This window comes from Simochromis diagramma, unplaced genomic scaffold, assembly GCF_900408965.1.
Source record: "Simochromis diagramma unplaced genomic scaffold, fSimDia1.1 OVJJ01000419.1, whole genome shotgun sequence".
In the NCBI taxonomy this organism is placed as follows: domain Eukaryota; kingdom Metazoa; phylum Chordata; class Actinopteri; order Cichliformes; family Cichlidae; genus Simochromis; species Simochromis diagramma.
Genome location: NW_024387244.1, coordinates 5,788,428 through 5,808,028, shown reverse-complemented (window position 1 = coordinate 5,808,028; position 19,601 = coordinate 5,788,428). Strand labels below are relative to the sequence as shown.

The following is a 19,601-nucleotide window of genomic DNA, read 5'->3' as shown; positions in this document are numbered from 1 at the left end:
ATTCAATTTCCCTACCCTCCCCTTCTCCCCTTTCCCTTTACTGTTGTCTACATGATGATATTATTCTCTCCTAGATTCCTTTTCTTTAGATTGTTCAATTGTTATTTTTTCCTCTCCCTGTATTAAAATCTATGCAGTAATCTTTCTCCTGCAACTTTCTTAAAGTCTTTTCCAGTCACATTAATTTGTTCACCTACCAAACTCATTTGTCTCAATATAATCACACTGTCATTAGGATTTGTGTTTAAGGTCACAATATAGTTAAGACTAAGTTTTAAACGGGTGGGATTGCAGTTCATTTCAGTGCTTTTTTTATCAGTTTGAGATGCATGATGTAATCTGATACTTCAGTTTCAATAAAACTTTACTCTTTTTTAAGGCTTTCAGAGTCACTGTTTCTTCATGAATAAAACACCACATTCTGGCATGTATGAAGAAGAAAGAACTTTTCTGGGTTGTAAATCAAACCTTTTGCCTTTGCAACACAAGCAAATTCTGAGGTGTTCTTTATCTTCACATGTGCATGATATCAAAAACCAGTGAGAGAATGTCACCACGTCTAAAGTAACCATGGTGGAGGCAAATTTAAATCCTTAAGTGAAAGCACTATTACCCAACACAATACTCTAGTGACCAATAATCAGCAATCTTAAGATTATAACAAAGGATAATTATAGGCGGGATGTGAACTCATTGCTGGCTGGAGCTTTGTGTGGAATCGGCCTGTTCTTTGTACAGACACACAATGGGACACACCTCTAAAAGTGGTTGAAAACAGCAAGTTTCAGATTGGTGACAGTAAAATTGTGAGATTAAGATGACTGAGGTAAACTGGAGCAGGTGAGAGGTTGAATGTGTGCATGGGAGGCTTCAACCCCAAACTGGGGAGAGTGCATTCACAGATTACAGTTCTGAAGTTCAACTTCTGAAGTCTCTGTTGAGAAAAAATCAAGTTCTATGAACATCTACAGAAACTAAGAGATCTGGTTAAACCACCATTACAGCCAGTGAAGGTTTTACATGCTAATATGCGCTTTTCAAAGAGAAACTGTGTACTATATTGCTTTTTGGCCATTGGACCCCTCTGCAGCAGCTGCAGGTACAACAAGAGAGAACTGAGCACTGTTTTCACAACCTAGCATGCCCCAGCTGCATGCTTACCGCATGCATTTGGTACCAAACCTCAGATCTGTTGTGCTGGCGCAGTTAAGAGTTATCCCATCCCTGACACATCTGACGAATAAGCGGGGTAACGTTCTCACGTGTTTTTGTAATGACGCATTTTGATTCTCTTTTTTCTCTTTGTGAAAAGAAACCAAAGCTCGAGGGGGAGTTAACAAATCGATCAACTGATTGTTACCTGTAAACGAACTACAGGTCAGCACAAACAACTGAAGACATGGAGACATTATACAGTGTCCTCGGCTTAGAGTGGATAGACTTTAGCAACATTTTCTTATTCCTGTGTGTTTTTCTGCTCCTGACTGATTTTTTAAAGAACAGAGTGCCGAGAAATTTTCCTCCTGGACCCTGGGCACTTCCTTTCATCGGCGATCTTCATCGCATCAGACCTAGTAGACTTCACCTGCAGTTCGCAGAGGTATGACACTATACATAAGAATAATATGTTATATTAAACAAATTGCTGACAGGTTAAAGTAACACTCTAGTTTGACCGCTTTTAAAATACACATTTATTGTTTTCATTAGAGGATTAAACTTAAAGATTTTATGCTAAGTTTAGAGTTTAAGATGAAGACACCAGGCCTGCCCAATAAAGTCGCTCTGCCTCATTAACTGAATTGTACTGATACACTTTAAGTTACACTAATCAAATGTGCAAGTTATATTTTGTTATTCGATTCGCAATAGCTTTGTGCTTCTGTAGGTCAGACTGTTCATTCAGCAGTTCATGGAGCTGGTTTTATAACATTACCGACAATGAAATAATGTCACTCCTGCTTTGCTTTTGCAATCAAACACAAACATTTTTGCATTTCTCTGCGGTATGAGTGTGCTATGCGTGTGTAGTTCTAAATCTGCATTGCGTGTTTAAGTGTATGGAGGGCTTGGAGTGTCAATAAATACATTATTAAATATTTAATTAAATGTATCATTAATGAATTAAAATGTTAAATATTTAAATAATAAAAATATTATTAATTAATACAAAAATAATTAAAATGAATGAGTTATTAAATTCTTTAAATGATGATACTCGATTTTTAAGTAATTATATATGTAATTATTTTCAAATATATATTTTTACATATTTATCATGTTGGCAATCACCTAGCAGCATGTAAAAATGACCTTGGATTTAGCCTTAAGCATCATTTCATTTTCATTTCAGAACTGTAGCATGTTATTTATATCCATAAAAGGCAGGGGCGGCTCTAGAAGGGTGGCATGGGGTGGCAAGTGCCACCCTAAAATGATCCCTTGCCACCCCAAGTGCCACCCCAGTTTTGCATATGACGGTGTTGTTTATTAAAATAAGATAGCATTAACAGTTTTTATCGTAGTTACAGTCAACAGTGAATATAAATGCTAAAACTGAATATATTGGATAGTGTTCCACCCCTGCACCATTAACAAATGGTTCAGCCCATAGCAGGACCAGCTTTTTTCTTGTTTTCAGTAGCAAGCCATGCTTATGATTGTGCCAGAGCACATTTTGAACAACACCATGGGAATTTTGGATTTTACACAGGTGGTTGGATGTTACACTCTGGAAATGGAAGGAAGGTGAGTGTTATTAACCCTCCGTGGTCCACGGACACGCTGCACCTCCACCTCACATGACTATTTTAAGCTGACATAGCAAAAAGCTGCAGCCACGCTGAGTCTCTATTTCAGCCCACATTGAAAGTTCGGACTTCAAAGTTTTTAAATTTTAATTACAGGCCAGTAAATCCAGAGTTATGATAATATATATAAGCCATGCTTTTTTTCTAAATACTGTCGTTACGTTTTTGTGTGTGTGTGTTTTAAGCATTTTCTAAGGACAGCGCGAAAACAGTAAAGAAAGGAAAAAAAGCCACCTCTTTCCTATTGGTGGAAAAATGTACCATGTCGACCAATTTAAAAAAAAAAGTCAACATGTGGGATTTGGTTGTTTAGGAAGAGGGAAAAGTTTTGGGAATGACGGTAACGGCAGTGAGACAGAGCAAGCGAGTGAGGGAGAGTTTTTAGATGTGGGAGATTTGTGACGTTTAGTGTGGAGTGTATACTTAGTGTGTTGTGTTGACTTGTGTAGCTGTTCTGTTGTGTAGTCGTTTTGTTTTGTGTGTCAGTGAGGGCACTAATGAATGTCACTAAGGCACATTTGAAACGTAAACACTGTCACTAAGTAGAAAAAAAGCGGAGTGATACACCTCCTGTTGTCAGGCCTGCAGGTTTATCCCTGTGCTGTTCTCCTCTGTCTTTTGGTGGACAAACTTTTTTTTTATTGGCACACATCATTCGTGGAGCATCTTATTGCAACACCTGATTGTTCTCTCACTTTAGTTTTAGTAATATTTTTAAATGGTTGTAGAAAATGTAAAAAAAACAAACGGCAGGTGTATTGGCTGCATTTTTAGATAAATAGTTGTATATGTTTACAAAATGTACATTTTATATTTGCATTTCAAGTTATAAAAATTTACTCAAAATGTCTGTGGGGTTTTTTTACAGTAAAAAATACTACTAGGATTTTAAGTTCTTTGTGTGATTTCAGATCAGTAATAGTACTATTAATAGTAATAGTAGTACTAATGCAGTATGTCAGTGAAAAAAACAACTACATTCAGTTGAGCTGAAAAGAATGATACCAAACAAGGCAAGGGGAAAAAATAAAATGAAACAATTTGAGGGTGAAATACAAACGGAAACTCAAATGGAGTCAAAAATGGCCGGTTGTATTTCAGACCTCAGTGGGTTAATCCAACAAATCATGAAAAATTAGGTTTAAATTTTTGTTCATGATAGTGCAGATTTCTGACATTTTGTGTAATTTAAGCATGTAACAATGTGATTGTTTTCTAACAAAAAACAGTGTGAAACTTAAGTTAGACTTGTGTTTGTAAATGAACCACCCCATGTTGTGTAGCTTTCTGGATTTTATACTTATTGGGCTACATATTTATTTATTATACAGGCTATACAGTACATAACATCAAAACTCACATGTTTTATGTAACTAAAGTGTGTAATTATGTGGACTACAGACAATAATTAAGTTATAGACTATATTTATTTGAAAAATGTGTATACTTACTGCATTTGAATAATTTTAACCATATGTAACCACCTGCATATGTGTTTGGGGGGGAAAAAAGGCTTTGATTTTGCCACCCCATTTGATTTTTTTGCCACCCTAAGAAAATTTCTCTAGATCCGCCCCTGATAAAAGGTGAATTATAAATGCCTAGCAACCACCTGGCAGTGGGTTAAAAAAAAAAAGATCAAATAAACAACATCTACCACCATTTTTTTAAAACTTTTTTTCAGTGTGATTAGGATATTGTAAACTCCTGCAATAATACAGAGAAAACCCCAGCAACCATCAAGCACATGGCAACAAACTGCATTTTAGCAGAACGAAATCTCAAGCAGCACCAGGCTCGGGGACGGGTAACTATCTGCCGCAACTGGTTTGGGGTGAGGGGATGGAAACAGTACGCAAACATAGCGTGCAAGAGAGTCAGAGATGAATAAAAACGAATGTTTAAATGCAAAGCGATGTATAAAAACACAGTTGTCATCCTCACTAACACACCTGTCCACTTTCTGTGTTCAGTTTGCAGAGAAATATGGAAAAATTTTCAGCCTTCGACTCTTTGGTGGAAGAGTTGTGGTCCTTAATGGCTACAAGCTTTTGAGAGAAGCGCTGGTCCAACAAGGAGAAGATTTCACAGATCGTCCCGCAGTACCCATATTTGAAGACTTATTTGGGAATAATGGTGTTTTTTTTCTTTTCCTTTTTTTCCCCAAAAGAATCTCATTAGCAGCAATTAGACCAGCAGCATCAGTGTGTGTGTGTGTGTGTGTGTGTCCAAAGGTCTTGTGATGTCAAATGGGTATCAGTGGAAGCAGCAGAGGAGATTTACTCTTCATACACTCAGAAACTTTGGTCTGGGGAAGAAGACCCTGGACTTTTCCATCCAGCAGGAGTGCCAGTATCTCACAGAGGCCTTTGCGGATCATCAAGGCACACACAAACACACGCACACACACTTAGAAATTTCACAAACATCATTACGCAACAAGCCTTTTACTGCCTCGTATTCTCATTGTCTCTTTATTCTACAGGAAAGCCTGTTAATGCCCAGCCACTGTTAAACAACGCCGTGTCAAACATCATCTGCTGTTTGGTATTTGGGGATCGATTTGAGTACACTGATGAGCAGTATCAGTCTATTCTTAATAACTTTACCGAGATAGTACGTTTACAGGGAACCATAGTGGCACAGGTAACCTCCTTTAAAAAGGCAACAACATTTATTAATCTTATTACATCACAACATGTCCTGAATACATGTGTCATATATAGTTAAGTAACAAACATCACCTTATTGAATTCAAATGTCTTGATCTAAAAAGAATTTTTTTTACTGAACATCCATAATTGGAAAGTGTGTTAATAATTATCTAGATTAACCTTTAATTTCAGTGGTCACTGAAACATAAACTGAGTGTATAGAATCACCAAACTGAAATGGTTTGTTGACTTTGCTCTAAAATAAGGTTTAAAAGATTTAATTTTTCCCTGGACGTTAGACTTCCTTCAATATCTTTGGATCTGTGGAATTCCCCAACACATGTTTAATTCAGGATCCTTTTAGTACCACATAGAAATACACAAGTAGAAATGTCACAGTTGTTACCAGGCCATCATATAATTTGGTAACTGTCTTTCTGTTCTGTAGATGTACAACACAATGCCCTGGCTGGTGAAGTGGCTGCCTGGACCTCATCAGAAGATATTAACTTTAAAACGACACATAACTGATTTCATAAAAACGAAAATCAGAGAACACATAGAAAATTTTAACCCAGCATCACCGAGAGATTACATTGATGCCTTTCTCATAGAAATGGGAGAGGTGAGTGGTGTGCTGTGTTTTCCTTTTTGCATTTCAAATGAAATATGTCATCAGTCATTTATTCCTGTCTCTGCTAGAAGGAGGGCAGTGATTCAGTTTTTGATCACAGCAGTTTAAGTGCATGCACTATGGACCTGTTTTTTGCTGGAAGCGAAACTACAACCACTACTTTACACTGGGGACTACTTTACATGATCTTCTACCCTGACATACAAGGTGTGCATAATATCCACCATGCCTGCATTACTGTGTAATCATCTTGCCATCACATATTGATTGCAGGTGGAATGAGAATTTTCTCCCCAGTTAACTGTGGCAGCAGACAACACTCAGTTATTATGGCTTTTAAGTTTTTTTTTAAGTCTCACTCATTTCAGTTTAGTTTTAGTTTTTTAGTTTATTTCATCTTAAGCTTTATTTTTAAACGTGTTTCCTGTTTTCACTCCACAGAGAGAGTCCAGGCTGAGATCGATGCTGTGATTGGTTCATCCAGACAGCCGTCTATGACTGACAGAGAAAACATGCCCTATACTGATGCGGTCATCCATGAGATCCAGAGAATGGGCAACATTATCCCCTTCAATGTGGCCCGCAGTGCAAGCAAGGACACTGCAATTGATAAGTACACAATCCCAAAGGTACACAATCCACTAATAATTTTAGTGCCTTTTATTTTTCCAAGACAGACTTTCTGGCTTAGCATTTTAAACCTCCAGGAACCAACCCAACCCCCCACCCCAAACATAAAAAGCAAATAAATACACAATACACAAATAAAACCAAAAAGAAACAAACAAACAAACAGACAAACTGTTGAAACAAGGTGATTATCACGTCCTTTCTAAGTATTCAGGAGATCCTACACTTGTTCTTCGACCTCAGCTTTGTTATTTGTCCATTTTGGACTGTTGTTGATACTTGATGATGCAAACATTGTTTATTTTTTTTGAAGTTGCACAAAGTTATAACTTTAATTAAGTAGCTGTTCACTCTAGTTCACACTAGTGTTTCAAGTATTGTATGGGAAGACAGAAATCATGTGTTTATATGAGCTTGAACCTGTAGGTAAGTGGGTCTTTCGAATATTGTTCAGAAAATGATCTAAATTCCTGATAAATTAGATGCATTGATTATTAACTGTAGTTATTGGCTAAAATATATGGAAATGGGATATTTTGTGAGATTTAAATAAGAACAGAATGCAGTGATTTGTAAGTTTTATAAACCAACATGTAACAGAAATATATTAGAAAACATGTCAGGCGGTGTATCCACGCACCAATCGGAGCAGGGCCCTGGCACAGCTGAATTAACATAAAAGATACATCACCTGCACAAAACAAACACATGAACATGCAAGTTCGTAACACACTTTTGATTATTTTACAATTTTAGCATCTCAGTTTTTGTGTCATACTTCTTCAGGGCACCATAATCCTGGCTACACTTGACTCGGTCCTACATGATGAGTCAATGTGGGAAACTCCACACTCTTTCAACCCCGAACACTTTCTGGACCAGGATGGTAAATTTCGCAAGAGAGAGGCCTTCCTTCCATTTTCTGCAGGTTAGTTGGAAGTCAAAACCTTTTCTATTCTAAAAAGAGCAAAATGAAAAACCCATACTATGTCTTTCCTTGTAATCATCTTGCCACCACAATGTCTTTGTTTGTGCAATATTAATCTGTGATAAAAGTGACTATTTTATCTAACATAATAAAACTGTATGCTGTGTATTCTCAGGTAAGCGTGTGTGTATTGGGGAACAGCTGGCCAGGATGGAGTTATTCCTGTTCTTTGCCTCCCTCCTTCAGAGGTTTTCATTCTCTGCACCTGCTGGAGAGCAGCCCAGTCTGGAGTTCCAGCTGGGAGGGACTCGCTGTCCCCAACCTTACCGCCTCTGTGCTGTAACACGTTAAACCAGCAACTATGACAAAGTGAAAATGCCTGATTCTCAGCTTGATGAATCACTGTTTTATCACATTTATTATCTAATACAGTATCTACCCCTCTGTATTTTTCAGATCTCATAGTGTGTGTGAAATGGGATTTGTCATTTTTGTTCTTGTCAGCCGGTATACCAGTTTTGATAAACTTTTACACAGTGAATCTTTTATATTCAAGTATACATTTTAATGTTAAACCAGCTAAAACTGAGATTAGTTTATCCTTTCATTTGAAGGCTTATAGAATACTTGACCTTAAACAAATACTAACTCTGAAAATTTGTCTCTTCTGAAGCTTGACTTTTCATATCTCTATACATCAGCATGTACCCAGTCAAAGTTTTTTGTTTTACCTGAAGTGTGTTTGAAGTGAGAAAAATCTAGGGTGGCAAGGGATTCTTGAATAAAAGTGTTATTGCCACATTTTAGAAATACTTCTCAAAACCAATAATTTAAGCTGTATAAAAATGAGCAGCAGGTGTGCCATGATGGTTGCAGTACCAAAAGAGTATCGAATGCAGGGTATAAAGGACTTGATTTGCATCATGACTTCTTTGCTGTGGGGAGTGTTTGGGTGCAACTGGGCATCCAAATTGACACCATTAAGTTTAGGATTTTGGTGCAAGAAAGACCTCTGTACCTCGGGAGTATTGCTTCTGTTATTAGCTCAATAAGATGCAATACTTGAATGATCCTTTAGAAATTTGGAGTTCAGATTTTATAATTAGTTTTAAGATTTTATGGTGGACTTTTAAAGCCCTCTCTGAGCTTCCACCAAAGTGTATTTTAATCTGACATCATACCTGGTCATAAGGTCCTCAGCCAAAGCTCTGCTGGTCGTCCTATATTTTAGGTGAGAAACGATGTTACCGGGCTTTGTCTGTCAGGGAGCTGACAGCGAGATCACTTTTATCTTTTAAATCCCTCTTAAAGACAGATTTTCATAACCAGGCTTTTTCACGAGTTATTTTTGTCATTTCTGTGTTTTGAGTTTTGAGTTATTTCTATGTTGTCTTTTCGCTTCATCAACTTTTTCATTTTTAATGTACTTTAATTTGATCATTCCTAATGAATTTAATTTATGCTGTTAGCATTCCTGTACATGTAAAAAGCCAAACTAAGGTCCTTTCCACCAGTTGGAGACAAGCTAACAAAAAAAAAGGAATGGTAGCCAAGTAGTACAAAACCCAGGGTGGTGATCATGAACATTTCTTTTATTTACAAAGAGCAGGATTGCAGGATTGCTCTCCCCCCGCTTCAGGACACCTACACCAGGAGATGCTGGACTAGAGCAGTGCAGATACTGAAGAACCCGTCCCATCCTGGCAACAAACTGTTCCAACTTCTGCAATCTGGTAGAAGGTTCCGCATCATCCGGGCAAGGACAGAGAGACTCAAGAGGAGCTTCTATCCCCAAGCCACCCGGGCCCTAAACAAACACACACACCCGCCCTCTCACATCATCTATAATTGACTGAGACAGGACTCTCTTCCAGACACTCTAAACCAAGGCACAATGTACATTCCAAATTCCTTTAATTTTAAATATGTTTATATTGTCTATTCTGTAAAATAGTCAGATGTCTATTCATATTAATGTACAGAATTCACCTGCTTGCTGCTACTACTGCACATTCACCCAATGTATATACTATATATATATATATATATATATATATAATGTTCTTCCTCTACCCCCCTCCCCTTTCTGCACATGTCGAGGAGCGTGTCAGGCTACATTTCACTGTGTGTTATACTTGTATAACTATGCATGTGACAAATAAAGAACCTTGAACCTTGAACCTAAAAACAAGCCCAGGCCTTAAAAAACAACAACCAGAGATAGTCCAACATTATACACATAGGTGCAACAGTCTTAACACAAAGGTTCTAGGATTATGTCAGTAATAACCGGTTATGTCTCACTGAGAACGGCTTTTATTGGATTTAACTCCTCCTCTACATCTGGAACAGGTTCCACAAACAATTATTTCCTTCTGCCCTTGAATATTTTAATATTTTATGGCTATCACTGAATTCTCAACACATCAATAAGCAGAGGCACACCATTTGGGAGCATTCATGCATCTATAGTTAGGCAGTATACTGTATACTGCTACCTTGGAATATTATATAATGTGTATAAGTAGTACTGTTATTTCTAGTATTGTATTTCTCTGGGTCTCTTTCACAGCGTGTCTTTGTCCTGTGTTCATCCCCTCAGCGGTCATGGCAGACGACCATCCCTCATGCTTGTTGACTGTCATTGAAAGGACTTAAATTGTGTAAATAAAGAAACGAAACTCAGCTGTGTTCTTGGAAGCTGTATATTTTGTTTGTTTTTTGGCCCGTCCATGGTTGTGAAATGGTATGAAGTAATTGGACGTTGTTTACATACTGTATTTTTTCTTTAAAAAGTGGGTAGGCTGTGCTAGTGGCTTATATTTCTTTGTTTCACGCAGGAAATAAACACTTTTCGCTCAAACACTGATATTGACACTGGTGAAGTAATCTGTAATTAATTCGTGTAATAATGTTGCACATGCGAAAAAACAACCCCTCCATTATCAGCTTTTATTTTGAAGTCCAGATGCGCGAACACGAGTCTTTCCTTCACCTTTGTGTTTAAGGTAGTCCACCCATTTGTCTGATCTCACTTTGTTTCGTGGTAGCAGCACAGTTAAAACACTACAGTAATCCAGCATTCAACATTAAGAACTTTAAATGGAGACATTATACAGTGTTCTTGGCTTTGAGTGGATAGATGGAAGGAGCATTTTAATATTTCTCTGTGTTTTCCTGCTGTTGAATAATATTTGGAAGAACAGAGTGCCGAAGAACTTCCCACCTGGACCGTGGGCTCTCCCGCTTCTCGGTGACATTCATCGCATCAGACCTGACAGAATACACCTGCAGTTCAGAGAGGTACGAGCCCTGGGCTTCATTCTTATCTTTGTATAATCAAACAAGACACACTCAGAGAATGCAAACCTCAACCCGGCAGTTCATTCTCTGGGTAGTATTTACTTTGAAGTGAATATTATTTTATTTTTACCATATTGATTTTTTTTGTTTTGGTCTTTTTAAAAGTACAGTAACGTTCACATGTGCTCTCAAGCACCAGACGTTTTGATCTCACCACGGTTGTATATAGGTACAGGAACACGGACGTTCACCCCATGGAGGGTCACCGCTCCTCTCCAGCTCCGAAAAACAACAACCAGAAACCCCTCCCACACACTCATTGGCTTTTCCTGCAGCACAACCAAACATCTCTCTTAAAGAAACAAAAGTGCATAGAGATAGTCAATAAGGTTGTCCGTTACAGTACTTACTGTAAGATGCAAGTGCAGATGGTAGTGCAGTAAAAATCAGATGAAGGTAGCATGGCAGAGGCTTACTTTAATTACACAAACATTATGTAGGAGTAGGTAATGGAAAATAGGTATTGATTTTTGAAGAACTGCATATAATAATAAGCTTATTATGCAATATAAAACAACATTATGTTTCTAACTAACCATTCTCTTTCTCTTGATAAAACTTTTGTTAAAGATATAACACATTTTAGGGTCAAACTGAAAGAAAGGAAGATGTAAAATATAAAAGTGAGATCAGAGGTCAAATATGACAAGATATTTAGATTCAGATGTTAAAAATACATTTTATAATTGCGCTATCATGTTCACAAGCAGTGTATAATTGGATGTAATAGTTACTAAAATGACCTTTTACCTTTTTGAAGTAAAGCACAACAAGTTCGGGCAAGCCCTTATTTAAAACTCTTGCAATCATTGACTCAGTGAACTTTATCTAAAGTTGCCTTTATTCACACAAGAGAGAAGCTTGGGTTCTACAAGATATAATATTAGTGAGGCAGTATTGCTCAATATTCTATTATCTGCAGTCACTACGGATGTAGAAGCAGTATTTATTCTCTGAGTACTGTTGAACCACAACATCTACCTGCTGTCTTTGTTCAGTTTGTAGAGAAATATGGAAACATTTTCACCATCAGAATATTTGGTGGAAGAACCGTGGTCATTAATAGCTACAAGTTTGTGAAAGAAGCCCTGGTCCAACAAGGAGACGACTTAATAGATCGTCCCACCGTACCACTGTTTGAAGATTTATTTGGGAATGAAGGTTCTGATTTTCTCTTTTTCATTAAAAATATATATATAGTTAGTGTTTAATACAGTCAAAAGCGTAATTGAGACACCAAATCAGGGCTGTAAGCGAATGCTTGTTACATTCAGTGTAATTCTGTGTATTTGTGTGTTCAAAGGTCTTGTGATATCAAATGGTTACCCATGGAAGCAGCAGAGGAGATTTGCTCTTCATACACTCAGAAACTTTGGTCTGGGCAAGAAGAACCTGGAGTTATACATCCAGCAGGAGTGCCAGTATCTCTCAGAGGCTTTCACAGAACACCAAGGCATAAAAAACATCTGTGCTATTTTACTGTGAAAGAAATTGCATTTAAAGATCACCACCTTTCTCTGTGATAGAGCTGAAGTTATGAGGCTGATTGGTACAATTCAACAGAGTTTTCTTGCTTTGTTATGACACGGGGTCCTTCTACCCTGCATTTTCTGTCTTCTTTTGCAGGAAAGCCCTTTAATGTCCAGCTACTGATAAATAATGCTGTGTCGAATATCATCTGCTGTTTGGTGTTTGGGAATCGATTTGAGTACACTGATCAGCAGTACCAGTCCATTCTTCATAACTTCAATGAAGTTATGCGCTTACAGGGAAGCATGTCGACACAGGTGAACCTCTTCCTACCGTGCTACATCATGTAATAATCATATTACATCACGATTTACAGAAAATACACAAGTTGCATTTTAGCGTCTTAAATAAATGTACTTTAATAATCTACTGTAAAATGACAACTTTCTTAAGTCAATTTCAGTTTTAGTGGAGTGTGCATCCCAGAGTTATGTTTTTGGGAGAACAGTCTCCTGTCAAAATTTCTAATTCCAAATCAGTTGTGAGGAGCCAAAACAAAGACTGACTTAAAACACACTAAAGGGCAGAGATGAGGTAACTAAGGCCTGGGAAATATGAAGCCCACAGAGATAAACAAAATCTCAGAGAATCAGCCTTCCTGACCTCAACCTATCTCATCAAAACAAAAAACAAACAAATGTTTGCTGAATTTGCCCTCAAATATTTTTCCCTCTGGTTTATATTTCTACCATCAGCTTTGCCGCTGTGGGAATCTCTGTTAGATTTTAATCCAGAATTCTTTGAATGCACAGCCTCATATGTAGCGCACACAGACATATGAATGTTTATTCAGTCATTAAAATATGGTTTATTCTATCTTCCTATTGTGTAGATGTACAACATAATTCCCTGGCTGATGAAGTGGCTACCTGGACCTCATAAGACAATGTTCACTCTGACACAAGTGATAAAGGATTTCATAGATATCAGGATCAAAGACCACAAAGAAACCCTTAACCCAGCGTCACCGAGAGACTATATTGATGCTTTTCTTATAGAAATGGCAAAGGTGAGTGTTGTGCTCGATCTCCATCATGTTTGTTCATTTTGGTCTTGTAATGCAAACTGAAATATAAGATATTTTAATTTCTGCTGCTTGGACCGTTGATAGAACGAGCAGAAAGATTCAAGTTTTTCTCTCAGTACCTTACACGCTTGCACCATGGACCTGTTTTTTGCTGGAACTGAAACTACTACCACTACTTTACGTTGGGGGTTGCTTTACATGATCTACTACCCTGATATACAAGGTATGTATGCAGTGTTGGGGAGTAACAGAATACATGTACCGCCGTTACGTAATTAAAATACAAAATATGAGTAACTGTATTCTGTTAAAGTCACCTTTTAAAAAGGTGGTATTCAGAATACAGTTACTTTGTTGAAATAAAGGGATTACACGGTGGTCTTTTCCTGTTTCATATTTTAGGCTATGCTCTCTCTATTTTTGGTAATTCCACGCTGGTGGAAACCCAAACAAGACATGCATTAAGAGGCTCAAATGCCTGTGTCTCAATCTCGTGTCTCATAATGAGGTGAAGAAATATTTTTAAAAATGATTTAAATGAAGGCAACAGGCAAAGCGTTACAGGCAAAGAATGTAGCCTAATGGGCACTGTAGTCCGTGCTGCAGGGAGAACGGACGGCCATACCCGTTATCGTCTGTGAGCACGAGGGAGGGACAAAAAGGAAAGTCGAAAAGTGCGAGTTGTCACCGACCAGAAACGGGAGATGGAATCATGTAAATATAATAATACCCACTGCAGCCAAAAAGAGTGCCTGACGAGCCCAGTTGTAAGTAAGCTATTAAGACTTCACTGTACACTGTGTTTGTGTTTTCCTCTGAAACAATAAGTTCAGTTGGAGCAGCCTTTCAACGCCTTTCTCTGTCTCTCGCTAGCAAAGTTGACCCAGACAACAGAGTAAAGCTAGTTTTCAGCTACGAGCCCGACACGGAACCCGACTTATTAGCCAGAAGTTCCTTTACTACAGTTCGCAGCCGCAAACCTGTTTTATATACATGCAAAATAGTTTTCTATACGAGATCGCTGCAAAAAGCGCAGCCTTACCTAATGTCCACCTACTGTTACTCATTTATATTAAGATTTAAAAATCTAGTTGGTATTGGTATGGCGAGTAACCTTCAGTAATAGTAGTAATAAATCACACAGCAATAGGACATTCATGTAGTTGTAAAAAAGCATGGTAATATATTAAGCAATCCAAAGTATTCAGAATACGTTACTCTCATTGAGTAACGTAATTGAATACGTAACAAAATACATTTTGGGGCATGTATTCTGTAATCTGTAGTGGAATACATTTTAAAAGTAACCTTCCCAACACTGTATGTATGTAATACTCAACCGTACTGTGTATTTTGTCACGTCAGTCTTGTAGTGGTAAATGAACTGATTCACCCATTCACACAAACACTTTTTTTTCTATGCTTATTGGTGCTTTCTAACTAAAATTCATACACAGTCATTGGAGAGCAACTTGGGGTTAGTATCTTGCCCAAGGATACTTAGCGTGCAGACTCGGGCAGCCAGAAATCGAACCACCAACCTTCCAATCACCAGATGACAATCTTGTAATTTTGGGGGCATTTTTAGTATGCTTCAAATTTTTGTTTTGAGTTTGGATTCCATTAGTTTCCAGAGTAGATCTAATTCTTTAACTTAGTTATTGTTTCCCAAAATGTGCAATTTCGTTCTTTTTAAAAAAAATTTAATAAAAGGGAAGTAGTTATCAGAAAACAAAAAGTCCAGCATATGTATTAAATATACAATATAAAAACAGCATTTTGTAAAGATTGACATTTATTTTGACTTTCCACCTTTTAATAGATATATGTTCGAATGTCTCGTTGCTTGTTGTGTTGACAAAAGTTAACAAATTCATTCAATGTCTTGTTCATGTTTCTATTTATATTTAGTAGTTTAATAAGTATTCTAATAATCCAATATTGGTATTAATGACTTGGAATGTCTTTTTTTACACTCACTTTTAGTTTCTCACTTAGTGTTAGGTAACTGTAATAACCTTGATACAGACTCTGATTGTATCCTGTTTTCACTGTGCAGAGAGAGTTCAAGCTGAGATCGATTCTGTGGTCGGTTCGTCCAGACAGCCCTCTGTGAGTGACCGAGAAAACATGCCCTATACTGATGCTGTCATTCATGAGATTCAAAGAATGGCCAACATCATTCCTCTCAATGTGCTTCGTATGACAAACAAGGAAACTACAGTGGATAAATACACAATCCCAAAGGTACAGTTTAGCTGTTGAATAAAGTATTCCTTGTCTACCAATTCAGCCACTTGAGGCTGGCTTCAAAGGTCTTCAAAAGCAGTTTAGCCTATGACTGAGGGCAAAATTCCCCTTTAATAAAATGGAATTTCAATTACTTTTACTTGAAATTGAACTGCAATTACATTTACCGACAAGTACTTAAAGGTATATACACTAGAATAAGGCGGTAACTAAAAAAGGAAATAATTTTAAAAAATACTTTAAGTATATTTCAGTACACAGTGATGTTTTGGTAAAATTTATCCTTTTCATAATAACACTCATCTCCCCAAAAATAAAATGCATTTATGATGTAAGATGGGGAAATATTGTTTGGTTTTCCTCAAAATTGTTAAGAAATTTTGTAGTCCTAAAAATTACTTATGTAATGCTTTACTTTCTGTTAACCTTTATGAGTACCAATTTAGATGTTTTGTTTGTTAGTTTGTCTTTCAATTTTAGTATCTCGGTTCGTATGATTATTTTGTGCAGGGTACCATGATCGTGGCTACTCTGGACTCAGTCTTACATGATGAGTCAGTGTGGGAAACTCCGCACTCTTTCAACCCTCAACACTTTCTGGACAAGGATGGTAAATTTCGCAAGAGAGATGCTTTCCTTCCATTTTCTGCAGGTTTGTTGTACATTAAAGCCTCTTGTACTGATTTAGCCAAATGGCATGCATCCTTAGTTTGTTGCAGAAGTGGAGTAAACTCTGCAATATAGTGAATATCTTGTAAATTGTTTGAATAAAACCCATTTCCTATTGTTTATTCTCAGGTAAGCGTGTGTGTCTTGGAGAACAGCTGGCCAGGATGGAGTTGTTTTTGTTTTTCACCTCCCTCCTTCAGAGGTTTTCTCTTTCGCCACCTGCTGGAGAGCAGCCCAGTCTGGAGTTCCAGTTGGGGGGCACGCGCTGCCCTAAACCTCACCGCCTCTGTGCTGTACCGCGTTAAGCCATCAGCTATGGCAAACTGAAAACATCTGTTTTCCATCGCATTACCTGCTAAATAATTTCACCTTACAGCATGAGTATCTTATAATTTGTATTTTTTCTTCTTCTCACCATGGAGACCTTTTCACTGAACCATTCAGTCTACTGTATTCAACAAGTAAAAGTGTAAAGGTTTACAATATTAAACTACAACTTTTTAAGAGATCTCATTTGACTGCCTATGCATAGAGTAGAGTTCTCTTTTTTCACCTACGTACCCTACTGCGTAGTACCTTCGCTGTTTTTCTTTACGGTACCTGTTCTGACCTGGGCTTCATCATCAAGCAAAAGTTAACAATGACTTTGTCTTTTTTTCTGTTTGCTTTGATGGTGACAAATTTTTGAAGGTGTTCTGCTAAAAGTGTTAACCCATCTCTTAGATTTCCCAATTTCTTTAAGAACATAACAAATCACTTTTTATTCTACAGTAGACTCTATATGATGTAACCTAATGAGCAGGTTGCTTGAATTTGTAAAATTTGTAAAAAGCAGGTTGCTTTTTCAAGCAACTTAAAGAAGTCCAGACGCTTTTCTTTGCAAGCTCCTTTGACTAATGAGCAAGTTGATTACCAACGATCTCTTGTCACTCTTAAAAAAAGGGCCTTTAAAATTCCCAAACTGTTTTGAGAAGTATATAAGTTTATGTTTATTTGGATATCAAAGGGATGCAGACAAGCCATGTAAAGTAGATGGTGACACCACTCATACTTTTCAATTAGTATGAGTGTTTTTATTTTTCATGCCACTGCTTGTTATAAAATGCACAATGTCATGAATAAATGGACTTTCTACATATGCTTGCCTTTTTCAGTATGAACTTGTATGAGCGGTGTCACTTTTAGTGTTTGCCTTGGCAGAGGGAAGTAATGGACTGACAGCTATCACTGACAGATTGTAATCACCCTACCTACAGATTGTAATCACCCTACCTCAATTGTTAAATAAAGTTATGTGGAAACATCTGGACTGATGCATTTATGTTTAAAGAAAAATATTTTAACCATAGTTTTCAAGCTTGTAGGTTAGAGTCATTGTCTTAACACTGTGTAGAAATATAACGGTGCTTGGTGCTGTTTGTGGTTCAGTGCTAGCTGCTTTAAACTTTCTTATGCATTTGTTTGGCAAGTGAAAGGTTGTTGGTTCACTTTGAGCAAGAGACAGAAAGCCCCTTTAGGGATGCTTCAGAAAGAATATCTGATGTTAAACGCTCTCAAACATGGAGCTTCTACTGTGGTGAGCCTTTGTGACAAGAGAGTAGATTAAAAAAAAAACAGCTTCCTTAAAGATGCAAAATATTCCACAAACTGCTGTCAGTTTAAATTTTAAAAAAATATTCCACTCAACAGATTTCTAGGAAAACAGTCTGCTTCCCTGACCAACTGCCTTAAGTTTGTCTGTCGCAATCTGCACATGGAGAGCGGTGAGGACCCAAATGCAGACAACTGGAAGGCGAAAGTAAGCGTTAACAATCAGCAAGCCATTTATTTCAGGCAGTACGAGACTGAAAACAAAAGCCAAAAGGAAACTACAACTAAACACTAAATCCTAGGAACAGATTCTTGTTCAACATCACTCACGCCCTGTGGCTGCATTTGGATCCTCCTCCTCTTTCCACTGCCATTGCAGATCGTGACACTTTAACTTTGTATGCAAAGCAAATTTTGAAAAATTTATAGTCTTACACTTGAGGTGTTCTTTATCTTTACCTTCAATGTCTCTGTCCAGAAAAAATCAGTTTCTAGGAACATCTACTGAAGCTGAACACATCTGGTTAAACCATCTTTCACCAAGTGAAGATTTCACTACGCTAATATCAGCTTTCAAAGAGCAATCTGTGTTACTGTATGTTCCTGTGTTCTACTTCCACTCATCTATGATGTGATGGATTTTGATGAGAATCTAAAAATTCCACCAACTGCTGTAACTGCAACATATTCTGTTTGCTAAACACATTTTTACAAAGAAACTAAGTGCATGAAATAAAGTGATTTACATATGCAGATTCTGCAGCATTTAAATAGGGGATATTTTATTTTACACCCTCTTAAGAAAAGTCATAAATATTATAAAGTCATAAATATTCTTTGAAAGGAACCCCTTCCAGCATCCAGCTGCAATGCCCATCATTTGATATTGCATTGCTTTTTGCCCACTGCCCCCCCGCACGTGATGCAGGTGGCTACAGCAAGAGAGAAGGGTGGTGCAGCAAGAGGGCAAAAGTACACTGCGGACATTTGCTGCATGCATTTGGGACAAGGCAGTATTGAACGTAAATGAGATATTCCCCGTTGTAGTGGCGCAGTTAAGGCAGCTCTCACACATGCAGTATTTACTTGCTTGTGCTTCTCGCTTCTTGAACACCTTAATCGCGGTTCACTGGTGTCAAGCCAGCCTCCAATTCGAGACTTGCAGTCAAGCCAGCCTCCAGTTGATTTTACGTTCCCTGTGTATTCAAAGTATTACGGGAATGGATGTGGAAACCAGATTTCAAAATAAAAGCCAACTTCGAGTGAATTAACAGATATGTTAAGAACATAATAACATATAATTTAGGCTTTTTTTTTTTTTTTTTTTTTTACAAACTCTAATGTTACATCTACATGACACAGCCTTGTACCCTAATTGTGCCCTATCAAGGCCACCTTATTTTGGATTTCAAAGTAAAAGCCCTGTGAATCTTCATTTTTGAACTACTCTTTCAATGAATTCATAATGCTCTTAAAAGCAAAAGTCGTATTTCCAAATACTATTTGAACTTTGTAT

General features: G+C 37.4%; 2 protein-coding genes across 3 annotated transcripts; both read left to right on the top strand.

Moving 5' to 3' along the window:
- The first annotated feature begins 1,145 nt into the window (after positions 1-1,145).
- Positions 1,146-9,445, top strand: LOC120747343 (cytochrome P450 2J2-like). Of its 2 annotated transcripts, none has more exons than XM_040053144.1 (9): positions 1,146-1,600; positions 4,784-4,946; positions 5,045-5,194; positions 5,296-5,456; positions 5,913-6,089; positions 6,170-6,305; positions 6,540-6,727; positions 7,515-7,656; positions 7,832-9,445. In XM_040053144.1, the coding sequence occupies exons 1-9, from the start codon at positions 1,400-1,402 to the stop codon at positions 8,005-8,007; spliced, it is 1,494 nt and encodes a 497-aa protein (XP_039909078.1). In that variant the 5' UTR covers positions 1,146-1,399; the 3' UTR covers positions 8,008-9,445. The 2 variants fall into 2 exon arrangements, with proteins under 2 accessions (XP_039909078.1, XP_039909077.1); XM_040053143.1 differs by having other exon boundaries at positions 1,151-1,600; positions 6,167-6,305.
- Positions 9,446-10,663: 1,218 nt separating this feature from the next.
- On the top strand, positions 10,664-17,800 carry LOC120747341 (cytochrome P450 2J6-like). Its single transcript, XM_040053141.1, has 9 exons — positions 10,664-10,959; positions 12,018-12,180; positions 12,323-12,472; positions 12,646-12,806; positions 13,382-13,558; positions 13,661-13,799; positions 15,636-15,823; positions 16,337-16,478; positions 16,625-17,800. Exons 1-9 carry the CDS (start codon positions 10,759-10,761, stop codon positions 16,798-16,800), a joined length of 1,497 nt encoding a protein of 498 aa, XP_039909075.1. The 5' UTR covers positions 10,664-10,758; the 3' UTR covers positions 16,801-17,800.
- The last annotated feature ends 1,801 nt before the right edge of the window (positions 17,801-19,601 follow it).

Excerpts from the sequence above, each read along its gene's own strand:
- LOC120747343 (XM_040053143.1), top strand. The coding sequence starts at position 1,400 with ATGGAGACATTATACAGTGTCCTCGGCTTAGAGTGGATAGACTTTAGC. Across the intron at positions 1,601-4,783 it reads TTCACCTGCAGTTCGCAGAG|TTTGCAGAGAAATATGGAAA; the intron begins GTATGACACTAT and ends TTCTGTGTTCAG. Across the intron at positions 6,306-6,539 it reads CTTCTACCCTGACATACAAG|AGAGAGTCCAGGCTGAGATC; the intron begins GTGTGCATAATA and ends TTCACTCCACAG.
- LOC120747341 (XM_040053141.1), top strand. The coding sequence starts at position 10,759 with ATGGAGACATTATACAGTGTTCTTGGCTTTGAGTGGATAGATGGAAGG. Across the intron at positions 10,960-12,017 it reads TACACCTGCAGTTCAGAGAG|TTTGTAGAGAAATATGGAAA; the intron begins GTACGAGCCCTG and ends GTCTTTGTTCAG. Across the intron at positions 16,479-16,624 it reads TTTCCTTCCATTTTCTGCAG|GTAAGCGTGTGTGTCTTGGA; the intron begins GTTTGTTGTACA and ends GTTTATTCTCAG.